This window comes from Ranitomeya imitator, chromosome 4 (genome assembly GCF_032444005.1).
Source record: "Ranitomeya imitator isolate aRanImi1 chromosome 4, aRanImi1.pri, whole genome shotgun sequence".
In the NCBI taxonomy this organism is placed as follows: domain Eukaryota; kingdom Metazoa; phylum Chordata; class Amphibia; order Anura; family Dendrobatidae; genus Ranitomeya; species Ranitomeya imitator.
This window is the reverse complement of record NC_091285.1, coordinates 673,026,186-673,038,530: the sequence shown is the minus strand read 5'-3', so window position 1 is coordinate 673,038,530 and position 12,345 is coordinate 673,026,186. Positions and strand designations below refer to the sequence as shown.

General features: G+C 45.3%; 1 protein-coding gene across 1 annotated transcript in view; it reads left to right on the top strand.

The window, feature by feature from the left end:
- The first annotated feature begins 1,056 nt into the window (after window positions 1-1,056).
- The window catches only part of LOC138674679 (A.superbus venom factor 1-like), a 372,946-nt gene continuing 361,657 nt past the window's right edge, over window positions 1,057-12,345 (top strand). Inside the window, exon 1 of the mRNA XM_069762494.1 lies at window positions 1,057-1,118. Coding sequence (XP_069618595.1) covers window positions 1,057-1,118 — 62 coding nt within the window. The remainder of the gene's footprint in view (window positions 1,119-12,345) is intronic.

Here is a 12,345-nt window from a genome sequence, read left to right as displayed (position 1 = left end):
CAAATTGCAATAAGTGGACACACCTGATAAATGCTGCGATCCAAAGACAGCAGCACTACCACTCATAACCACCGGAGGGAGCCCAAGAGCAGAATTCACAACAGTACCCCCCCCTTTGAGGGGGGGTCACCGAACCCTCACCAGAGCCCCCAGGCCGATCAGGACGAGCCAAATGAAAGGCACTAACTAAATCGTCAGCTTGAACATCGGAGGCAACAACCCAAGAATTATCCTCCTGGCCATAACCCTACCATTTGACCAGATACTGAAGCTTCCGCCTCGAAAAACGAGAATCCAAAATCTTCTCAACCACATACTCCAACTCCCCATCAATCAACACAGGGGCCGGAGGATCAACAGAGGGAACAACGGGCACCACATACTTCCGCAACAAAGATCTATGGAAAACATTATGGATGGAAAAAGAGGCTGGAAGGGCCAAACGAAAAGACACTGGATTGATAAACTCTAATCCAGAGTCTTGGGATTGAGTTCTGTGACTCCTTGCTTGCGCTCTTTTGTGCAGTACCGCAACCCTGTGACGCAACAGGGTTTGCTTTCTTCATACAGGGTGAAGTTAACCCGTGTGTGAATCAATTTTGTACCGCCATATATTCCGTCATTACTCAGCAGCAGGTTCCATCTCTGCACGGTGGACCCCGGGCTGCGAACACACCTTATTCTATCTAATTATTTGGTGCGTTCCGCTAGCCCTAACACATACTTCTGCAGAATCTTATCTAGATATTCCGAAAGATTAGTCGTGAGGCAATTGATTTCAGATATTATTGGTCTTCCTGGGGGTCTTTGTCCTTACATTTTTTGTTTAAACAGTAGTTTATTTTCTAATGATAGGTTCCAGCTTTGCAAATATAAAGGACACCTTCTGTAAATATTATGCCACTTCTACTGGGTTTACTTTTCCTGGGAATTACACAATTTGCTAGTATTCCTGGCTCATCTGTTACTGATTAGAGAATTGTTTGCTTTGTCTGTACTATAATCTGTGTAAAGCCCTAATCTCCAGGTATAATTTCACTGTATCCTGGAGGCGCCATGGGGTGCAAACTTCTGTGTCTTACGCTGCTCGCTCTACTGCATGGCTGCCTTGGACAAAAGTGAGTACAAATGTACTTTATTCCATTTAAACAGAAGTAAAAAAAGGGAAAAAGATAGATCTACTTTTATAATTACTTGTCTGAAGTATTCATTTACTAAAGTGTTCCCAATTACATGAAACTTAAAAGAAAACAAAAACAATGCAGTATTAAAAAGGTGTGAGCCATATTAGGTGATGTCACAGCTTCCCCCTCTGCCTCTAAATACAGTAGAAAACAAGGTACTTTATTCCCTATAGATGATATCACAGCTCACCTCCTCCTCATTTACAATGTAAGATAACACCATTAAATATAATATATAACACAGAATCCACCATTCACAATAGATGCTATCACATAAGGGAGATGATCAGTCAAAAATTTACTTTTTACTCAACAATAACTGGGAAGGGCTTATATACAAGAGATAGAGGACACATATGTTAATGATCATATATTTTTTCTTTTGGGAACACAGACGACTCCTCTTCTTCCTCTGTACCTTGCCATCCTGTTCTTGTCCCGGATGACATCCGCGATCAACTGCATCTTGGTGGTAGGCGGTGCCCGTTCAGGGGTGAGGATAATTATTGGCAGTGAACCCACCAACGTCTGGACCCAAAAGGCCTCCAGGCGCATGGCCTTTCCAAAGGACATGGCGGCTCAGACTCTTGCTCACATCCTGCCTCCATCTCCTCCACCAGGCTGCCCGGCCTCACCTCATCTGGTGTAATCATCCTCGCCCGAATCTTCTCCTTGGATGGCCCATTCTGCGCCAGGCCTCCCTTCACCAACAACAACTCCCACACTGTCATCATTACACCTATCTTTGTCACTGTATCACACTGCTTTCTCCAACTAACAACCCATAAATGGTGCAGTCTCTTTTGCTGCTGGATGCCCATCACGGCTCAGCCTTTCTCTGGGTGGGATTTTCTCCAGATCACCATCCTGTTTCTCTAACCCCTCTGCCCGTTCTCTTGGGTCATACCTTACTGGGAGGGCCATTTCCTTCAACTTCATTTCATTGCAGCAGCCACTCCTTGCTGTAGGCTGGCACTTCCAGTTCCGACACTCCCTTCGGGAGGCGTAACCTCTGGAGGGATGGACACTTCTTTGCCCCCTTTCGTTCCTTCTACATCCACAATGGCTCAGCTTTATCTCAGACCGCATAATTGTCACCACCCTCTATGAAACTTTAATCCTCTCTGTATCACTCTGTTCTTCTGACTGCAAGACTCGATCCTGCAGAGTGCGCCGACTCCGAGTGTAGCGAGATACTCATCTCTGTCGGGTGCCCTGACACGTTACATGAAGGTGGAGGTCCTGGCTGAATGTGTGGGGTCGCTACGCCCTTGCAGGCCGCATGGAAAGGGTGAAATTGCTCTGCCAGGACCAGGTGTTGCACAGTTCAATTAGGGAGACACCAGTCAAACATAAATTTTTTACTTAACGATAACTGGGAAGGGATTATAAATAGTAGATAGCAGGCACATATCTTGATGAGCATTTTCCACACACAGATTCCTTTCTCTTTTCACCCTTGTCCTCTATTCACCTTTCCTCTTTACTTCACCACTGCTCAGCTCAATATTACAGACAAGTTTCTAAGAGTCCTATGCTCAACCCGCAGTTCCGCACCCTTTTTCACTTAGGAGGATACTTTGCCACTATGGCCATTGCTTATCTCTTCTGTCTCTGACACTCTGGAACTCCTGCCGAGGAACTCTCTTTGTCTTAAGGTACCGTCACACTCAGCGACGCTGCAGCGATATAGACAACGAGCCGACCTCAACTAGATCGCTGCAGCGTCGCTGTTTAGGTCACTGTAGAGACGTCAAACACAGCAACTCCAGAACGATGCAGGAGCGATCCAGTGACGTAACGGCAACTCACTTCTCGTTCTCGCTGGTTGTTAGCTCCATGTAAAACGTTGCTGGCATCGTTGCTTTTGATGTCAAACATGACGATACACGCCGACCTGGTGACGAAATAAAGTTCTGGACTTCTAGCTCCGACCAGCGATGGCACAGCGGGATCCAGATCGCTGCTGCATGTCAAACACAATGAGATCGCTATCCAGGACGCTGCAACGTCACGGATTGTTGTCGTTCTCATTGCAAAGTTGCTGAGTGTGACGGTACCTTTACGTCCCATCAAAACACTTTTGCAACAGTTCATGTGTTCTTCAGGGGAAAACATGGTCAGCATTGTCATCTCCTTACACAGGGAAGAGGCAAACAAGAAGAGGTGCAGGAGCAAAAAAAATAAACATCACCAAATACAGGAGAACAATGGCATTTACATCAAGTAAAAAAAAAGTTATTTATATCAAGTGACAGATTTTCTTTAAAATGGGTGGCCCACTTTATCCTCATTTTAAGAGACATCTTGAAGGCATGGTTTTGTGGCATTACTAATACTGATGTATTACAATACCGTAGTTACAACGCAAGTCAATAATCACAAGTCAGTATTAGGGTTGAGCGAAACGGGTCGAACATTTTCAAAAGTCGCCGACTTTTAACAAAGTCGGGTTTCATGAAACCCGATCCGACCCCTGTGCGGGGTCGGCCATGCGGTACGCGACTTTCGCGCCAAAGTCGCGTTTCAATGACGCGAAAAGCGCCATTTCTCAGCCAATGAAGGTAAACGCAGAGTGTGGGCAGCGTGATGACATAGGTCCTGGTCCCCACCATCTTAGAGAAGGGCATTGCAGTGATTGGCTTGCTGTCCGCGGCATCACAGGGGCTATAAAGGGGCGTTCCCGCCGACCGCCATGTTACTGCTGATGATCTGAGCTTAGGGAGAGGTTGCTGCCGCTTCGTCAGAAGCAGGGATAGCGTTAGGCAGGGTCCATTAACCACCAAACCGCTTGTGCTGTAGCGATTTCCACTGCCCAACACCACCTTCGGTGTGCAGGGACAGTGGAAGCTACATTTTTTTTTTTCCCTCAGCGCTGTAGCTCATTGGGCTGCCCTAGAAGGCTCCCTGATAGCTGCATTGCTGTGTGTACGCCGCTGTGCAAACCAACTGCTTTTTTCAAAGCACAAATCCTCTTGTTCCTTCCTTTCTGCACAGCTATCTTGTTTGTTTGTCCACACTTTTTATTTAATTTGTGCATCAGTCCACTCCTTATTGCTGCCTGCCATACCTGGCTGAGATTACTGCAGGGAGATAGTAATTGAAGGACAGTTCCTTTTTTTTTTTTTTTTTTTTGTGGTAGATTAAGATTGGCATTTCTGCTAGAGTGCCATCCCTGTCTGTGTCATCTCTCACTCAGTGGGCCATAGAAAGCCTATTTATTTTTTTTGCTTGATTTGGGTTCTAAAATCTACCTGAAAAAATCACTACATCAATCAGTGGGAGAAAAATATTGGCCTCAGGGCTTGTGTGCCACTCCTTACTCCTGTGTGTGCCATCTCTCACTCAGTGGGCCATAGAAAGCCTATTTATTTTTTTGCTTGATTTGGGTTCTAAATTCTACCTGAAAAAATCAATAAATCAATCAGTGGGAGATTAATATTGGCCTTTGGGCTTGTGTGCCAGTCCTAAGCGTGCCATCTCTCTCTCTCAGATAGTGGGCCATAGAAAGCCTATTTATTTATTTTTTTATTGGGTTTATAAATTTTCCCTGGAAAAAAAAAAAAAAGTGGGAGATTAATATTGGCCTCTGGGCTTGTGTGCCAGTCCTGAGCGTGCCATCTCTCTCACAAATAGTGGGCCATAGAAAGCCTATTTATTTTTTTGGTTGATTTGGGTTCTAAATTCTACCTGAAAAAATCAATAAATCAATCAGTGGGAGATAAATATTGGCCTCTGGGCTTGTGTGCCACTCCTGACTCCTGTGTGCGTCCTCTCTCACTCAGTGGGCCCTAGAAAGCCTATTTTTTGTTTTATTTGTTTTCTAAATTCTCCCTGAAAAAATCATTTTATTTTATTTGGTTTCTAAATTATTCCTGAAAAAATCATTTTTTTTTTTTTTTTTTTCTAAAGTCTCCCTGAAAAAAAAAACAAAAAACAAAACAGTGGGAGATTAATATTGCCCTTTCTGCTTGTGTGCCAGTCTTGACTCCTGGGTGTGCCATCTCTCTCTCTCCAATTGTGGGCCATAGAAAGCCTATTAATTTTTTTGCTTGATTTGGGTTCCAAAATCTACCTGAAAAAATCACTAAATCAATCAGTGGGAGATAAATATTGGCCTCTGGGCTTGTGTGCCACTCCTGACTCCTGTGTGCGTCCTCTCTCACTCAGTGGGCCCTACAAAGCCTATTTTTTTTTCATTTGTTTTCTAAATTCTCCCTGAAACAATCATTTTATTTTATTTTGTTTCTAAATTCTTCCTGAAAAATTCATTCTTTTTTTTTTTTTCTAAAGTCTCCCTGGAAAAAAAAAAAAAATCAAATCAGTGGGAGATTAATATTGCCCTTTCTGCTTGTGTGCCAGTCTTGACTCCTGGGTGTGCCATCTCTCTCTCTCCAATTGTGGGCCATAGAAAGCCTATTAATTTTTTTGCTTGATTTGGGTTCCAAAATCTACCTGAAAAAATCACTAAATCAATCAGTGGGAGATAAATATTGGCCTCTGGGCTTGTGTGCCACTCCTGACTCCTGTGTGCGTCCTCTCTCACTCAGTGGGCCCTACAAAGCCTATTTTTTTTTTCATTTGTTTTCTAAATTCTCCCTGAAACAATCATTTTATTTTATTTTGTTTCTAAATTCTTCCTGAAAAATTCATTCTTTTTTTTTTTTTCTAAAGTCTCCCTGGAAAAAAAAAAAAAATCAAATCAGTGGGAGATTAATATTGCCCTTTCTGCTTGTGTGCCAGTCTTGACTCCTGGGTGTGCCATCTCTCTCTCTCCAATTGTGGGCCATAGAAAGCCTATTTATTTTTTTGCTTGATTTGGGTTCCAAAATCTACCTGAAAAAATCAATAAATCAATCAGTGGGAGATTAATATTGGCCTTTGGGCTTGTGTGCCAGTCCTAAGCGTGCCATCTCTCTCTCTCTCAGATAGTGGGCCATAGAAAGCCTATTTATTATTTTTTTATTGGGTTTATAAATTTTCCCTGGAAAAAAAAAAAAGTGGGAGATTAATATTGGCCTCTGGGCTTGTGTGCCAGTCCTGAGCGTGCCATCTCTCTCACAAATAGTGGGCCATAGAAAGCCTATTTATTTTTTTGGTTGATTTGGGTTCTAAATTCTACCTGAAAAAATCAATAAATCAATCAGTGGGAGATTAATATTGGCCTTTGGGCTTGTGTGCCAGTCCTAAGCGTGCCATCTCTCTCTCTCAGATAGTGGGCCATAGAAAGCCTATTTATTATTTTTTTTATTGGGTTTATAAATTTTCCCTGGAAAAAAAAAAAAAAGTGGGAGATTAATATTGGCCTCTGGGCTTGTGTGCCAGTCCTGAGCGTGCCATCTCTCTCACAAATAGTGGGCCATAGAAAGCCTATTTATTTTTTTGGTTGATTTGGGTTCTAAATTCTACCTGAAAAAATCAATAAATCAGTCAGTGGGAGATAAATATTGGCCTCTGGGCTTGTGTGCCACTCCTGATTCCTGTGTGCGTCATCTCTCACTCAGTGGGCCCTACAAAGCCTATTTTTTGTTTTATTTGTTTTCTAAATTCTCCCTGAAAAAATCATTTTATTTTATTTGGTTTCTAAATTCTTCCTGAAAAAAATCATTTTATTCTATTTTTTTTTCCTAAAGTCTCCCTGAAAAAAAAAAAATCAGTGGGAGATTAATATTGCTCTTTCTGCTTGTTTGCCAGTCTTGACTCCTGGGTGTGCCATCTCTCTCTCTCTCTCCAATTGTGGGCCATAGAAAGCCTATTATTTTTTTAGCTTGATTTGGGTTCCAAAATCTACCTGAAAAAATCACTACATCAATCAGTGGGAGATAAATATTGGCCTCTGGGCTTGTGTGCCACTCCTGACTCCTGTGTGCGTCATCTCTCACTCAGTGGGCCCTACAAAGCCTATTTTTTGTTTTATTTGTTTTCTAAATTCTCCCTGAAAAAATCATTTTATTTTATTTGGTTTCTAAATTCTTCCTGAAAAAATCATTTTATTCTATTATTTTTTTTTCCTAAAGTCTCCCTGAAAAAAAAACAAATCAGTGGGAGATTAATATTGCCCTTTCTGCTTGTGTGCCAGTCTTGACTCCTGGGTGTGCCATCTCTCTCTCTCTCTCCAATTGTGGGCCATAGAAAGCCTATTATTTTTTTAGCTTGATTTTGGTTCCAAAATCTACCTGAAAAAATCACTACATCAATCAGTGGGAGATAAATATTGGCCTCTGGGCTTGTGTGCCACTCCTGACTCCTGTGTGCGTCATCTCTCACTCAGTGGGCCATAGAAAGCCTTTTTTTGTTTTATTTGTTTTCTAAATTCTCCCTGAAAAAATCATTTTATTTTATTTGGTTTCTAAATTCTTCCTGAAAAAGTCATTTTATTCTATTTTTTTTTTTTCCTAAAGTCTCCCTTAAAAAAAAAAAAAATCAAATCAGTGGGAGATTAATATTTACATTTGTGCTTCAGTGACAGTCCTGCGTGTGTGGCATCTCTCTCATTTGTTGCCACCAACAACAGAGTGTGTAACATTGTGCCTGATTTTCGTTGTGGTCTCACTCACCTGTAAAGGGGTAGCTAAATCATACTGAAGTTGTAGCTCACCGTGTAATTTGTGTGACAGTAACAAATACCGTTAGTTTGTTTACGTTTTTAAAACAATGAGGAAGTATGGTGGAAGAGGTCGTGGCCGGGGGCGTTCATTGTCAGCTGGTAATGAGGGTAGTGGTGGAGCATCAGCTGGTCGTGGGAAAAAAAAATATTGCACCTAAGTCTGGAGCTGTGGAGCCAGGTTCGTCGTCAGGCTACACAAGGCCTCGAACGCTCCCTTTTCTGGGAGTAGGAAAACCGCTTTTAAAGCCGGAGCAGCAAGAGCAAGTTTTGGCTTATCTTGCTGACTCAGCCTCTAGCTCTTTTGCCTCCTCTCGTGAAACTGGTAAATGTCAAAGCAGCGCGTCGTTAGTGGATGTTCACGGTCAGGGACAAGTCGCTTCCTTGTCCTCTTCAGCAAAAACAACAACAGAGAATTATGCAGCAGGCGACACAACGGGTTACTCCATGGAGCTCTTTACACATACCGTCCCTGGCTTAGAAAGTGAAGCAGTTAACAGTCCATGCCCATTACAAGTTGAATCTGACATGGAGTGCACTGATGCACAGCCACAGCCAGACTACTATGCTGGTCCTTTGACTCAGACCACAACATTGCCCTCGCAGGGTGCTGATCAAGAATCAGACCCTGATGAGACTATGCTGCCCCATCACGAACGCTATACCACCGACCGACACGGTGACACAGACGAAGTTGCACACGAGCTACAAGAAGAGGTAATAGATGACCCAGTTCTTAACCCCGATTGGCAGCCATTGGGGGAACAGGGTGCAGGCGGCAGCAGTTCTGAAGCGGAGGAGGAGGGGCCGCAGCAGGCATCAACATCGCAACAGGTTCCATCTGCCGGGCCCGTATCTGGCCCAAAACGTGTGGCAAAGCCAAAACCAGTTGGAGGACAGCGTGGCCATCTGGTTAAAGAAGCTCAGTCTGCAATGCCTGAAAAGGTATCCGATGCTAGAAAGAGTGCAGTCTGACATGTTTGTAAACAACATCCAATTGATCAGCGCAAAGTCATCTGTCAAAAATGTTCAACTACCTTAAGCAGAGGACAGAATCTGAAAAGTCTCAATACAAGTTGCATGCATAGACATTTAACCACCATGCATTTGCAAGCCTGGACTAACTACCAAACGTCCCTTAAGGTTGTAGCACCCTCGGCCAATGAAGCTAGTCAGCCACGCAACATCCCTTCCGGCAGTGTAGGGCCACCATTTTCCGCACCACCTGCAGTATCTGTGCAGGTTTCTTTGCCAGGCCAAAGCAGTCAGGGTCAGGGAATCACCAGTTTCGTAGTAGGAAACACTGCATCTAGGGCACCGGCGGCAACAATACCATCTCCCACCGTCTCTCAGTCTGCCATGTCCACCGGCACCCCCGCTAGTTCCACGATCTCCAGCTCTCCAGTCCAGCTCACCCTACATGAGACTATGGTTAGAAAAAGGAAGTACTTAGCCTCGCATCCGCGTACACAGGGTTTGAACGCACACATAGCTAAACTAATCTCGTTAGAGATGATGCCCTACCGGTTAGTTGAAACCGAAGCTTTCAAAGCCCTGATGGACTACGCTGTACCACGCTACGAGCTACCCAGTCGACACTTTTTTTCCAGAAAAGCCATCCCAGCCCTCCACCAGCATGTTAAAGAGCGCATCGTCCATGCACTCAGGCAATCTGTGAGCACAAAGGTGCACCTGACAACAGATGCATGGACCAGTAGGCATGGCCAGGGACGTTACGTGTCCATCACGGCACACTGGGTAAATGTGGTGGATGCAGGGTCAACAGGGGACAGCAAGTTTGGGACAGTTCTGCCTAGCCCACGGTCTAGGAAACAATTGGCTGTAGCCGTTCGCACCCCCTCCTCCTCCTCTTCGTCCTCCTGCAGAAGCGAGAGCTCGTCCACAGACCGCAGTTGCACAACCACTCCATCCGCAGCTGCCACTGTTGTACACCAGGTCTCCCATTATGGGGCAGCTACTGGCAAACGCCAGCAGGCTGTATTGGCTATGAAGTGTTTGAGCGACAACAGACACACCGCGGAAGTTCTGTCCGAGTTCTTGCAGAAAGAAACGCAGTCGTGGCTGGGCACTGTAGATCTTGAGGCAGGCAAGGTAGTGAGTGATAACGGAAGGAATTTCATGGCTGCCATCTCCCTTTCCCAACTGAAACACATTCCTTGCCTGGCTCACACCTTAAACCTGGTGGTGCAGTGCTTCCTGAAAAGTTATCCGGGGTTATCCGACCTGCTCCTCAAAGTGCGTGGACTTTGCTCACATATCCGCCGTTCGCCCGTACACTCCAGCCGTATGCAGACCTATCAGCGTTCTTTGAACCTTCCCCAGCATCGCCTAATCATAGACGTTGCAACAAGGTGGAACTCAACACTGCACATGCTTCAGAGACTGTGTGAACAGAGGCGGGCTGTTATGTTTTTGTGGGAGGATACACATACACGGGCAGGCAGTAGGATGGCAGACATGGAGTTGTCAGGTGTGCAGTGGTCGAAGATTCAAGACATGTGTCAAGTCCTTCAGTGTTTTGAGGAATGCACACGGCTGGTTAGTGCAGACAACGCCATAATAAGCATGAGCATCCCCCTAATGCGTCTGCTGATGCAAAGTTTGACGCACATAAAGGATCAGGCGTCTGCAGCTGAGGAAGAGGAAAGCCTTGATGACAGTCAGCCATTGTCTGGCCAGGGCAGTGTACAGGACGAGGTAGCGGGCGAAGAGGAGGAGGAGGACGAGGAGGATGATGGGGATGATTATATTTTTAATGAGGAAGCTTTTCCGGGGCCACTGGAAATTGGTGGCGCGGCAAGGCCGGGTTCTGGTTTTTTGAGGGACACAAGTGACGTGGATTTGCCTGAAACTGCCCCTCAACCAAGCACAACCGCAGATTTGAGAACTGGAACTTTGGCCCACATGGCGGATTATGCCTTACGTATCCTCAAAAGGGACACACGCATAACTAAAATGATGAATGATGACGATTACTGGTTGGCCTGCCTCCTTGATCCTCGCTATAAAGGCAAATTGCAAAATATAATGCCACATGAGAACTTGGAACTAATATTAGCAACCAAACAATCAACTCTTGTTGACCGTTTGCTTCTGGCATTCCCTGCACACAGCGCCCGTGATCGTTCTCACACGAGCTGCAGGGGCCAGCAGACCAGAGGAGTTAGAGGGGCAGAAATCAGAAGTGGCGTTGGCCAGAGGGGTTTTCTGACCAGGTTGTGGAGTGATTTTGCTATGACCGCAGACAGGACAGGTACTGCAGCATCAATTCAAAGTGACAGGAGACAACATTTGTCCAGTATGGTTACAAACTATTTTTCATCCCTTATCGATGTTCTCCCTCAACCGTCATTCCCATTTGATTACTGGGCATCAAAATTAGACACCTGGCCAGAATTGGCAGAATATGCATTGCAGGAGCTTGCTTGCCCGGCAGCTAGTGTCCTATCAGAAAGAGTATTCAGTGCTGCAGGTTCAATACTAACAGAAAAAAGGACTCGTCTGGCTACCCAAAATGTAGATGATCTAACCTTCATTAAAATGAACCACAACTGGATTTCGAAATCTTTTGCCCCACCTTGCCCGGCTGACACCTAGCTTTCCTATGAAAAGGTCTTGCCTGTGGACTATTCTGAATGCCTTTTCCAATCTCGTAATTTTCTGCACCTGATTGTCCAGCATACGACATGTTTACACCTCACTAAATGGCCAAACTCCCCACACGGGGCCGTGGTATCGACACTTGGCGACAGCACCCGTGAGAGTGCAGTTTGTCTGAAGAGGTGGGTGAGCCCGCTTTTGGTCGACGGCACTGCCACTGGGTCCCTCCTAGTACAATAAAGTGTCTCTGGCGGTGGTGGTGCGCACCCAACGTCAGACACACCGTTGTAATATGAGGGGCCCTGGGCCTGTACCGCCGGCCACAAGACAGTTCCCCCCCCTCAGCTCAAACAGTGCTCTACCACTTGCAAAATTATCTCACAGCTCCACCAATGTTTAGTCTATGCGCTGACATCCTTCAATGCCTGCCACTGACAATACCATTGTATTGACATTTTTGTTATGTTAGGCCTTCGATGCCTGTCTGTGGTCACTCCTTCCACTAGGCCTCCACTGACCACACCACTGCTGCCCGTGTACCCCTGTAACCAATTTAAAATTGCCTACAGCCATGTGTTATTATTTTAGGCCTTCGATGCCTGTCTGCGGTCACTCCTTCCACTAGGCCTCCACTGACCACACCACTGCTGCCCGTGTACCCCTGGAACCAATTTAAAATTGCCTACAGCCATGTGTTATTATTTTAGGCCTTCGATGCCTGTCTGCGGTCACTCCTTCCACTAGGCCTCCACTGACCACACCACCGCTGCCCGTGTACCCCTGGAACCAATTTAAAATTGCCTACAGCCATGTGTTATTATTTTAGGCCTTCGATGCCTGTCTGCGGTCACTCCTTCCACTAGTCCTCCACTGACCACACCACTGCTGCCCGTGTACCCCTGGAACCAACATCAGAAAATATAAAAATAAGTATTT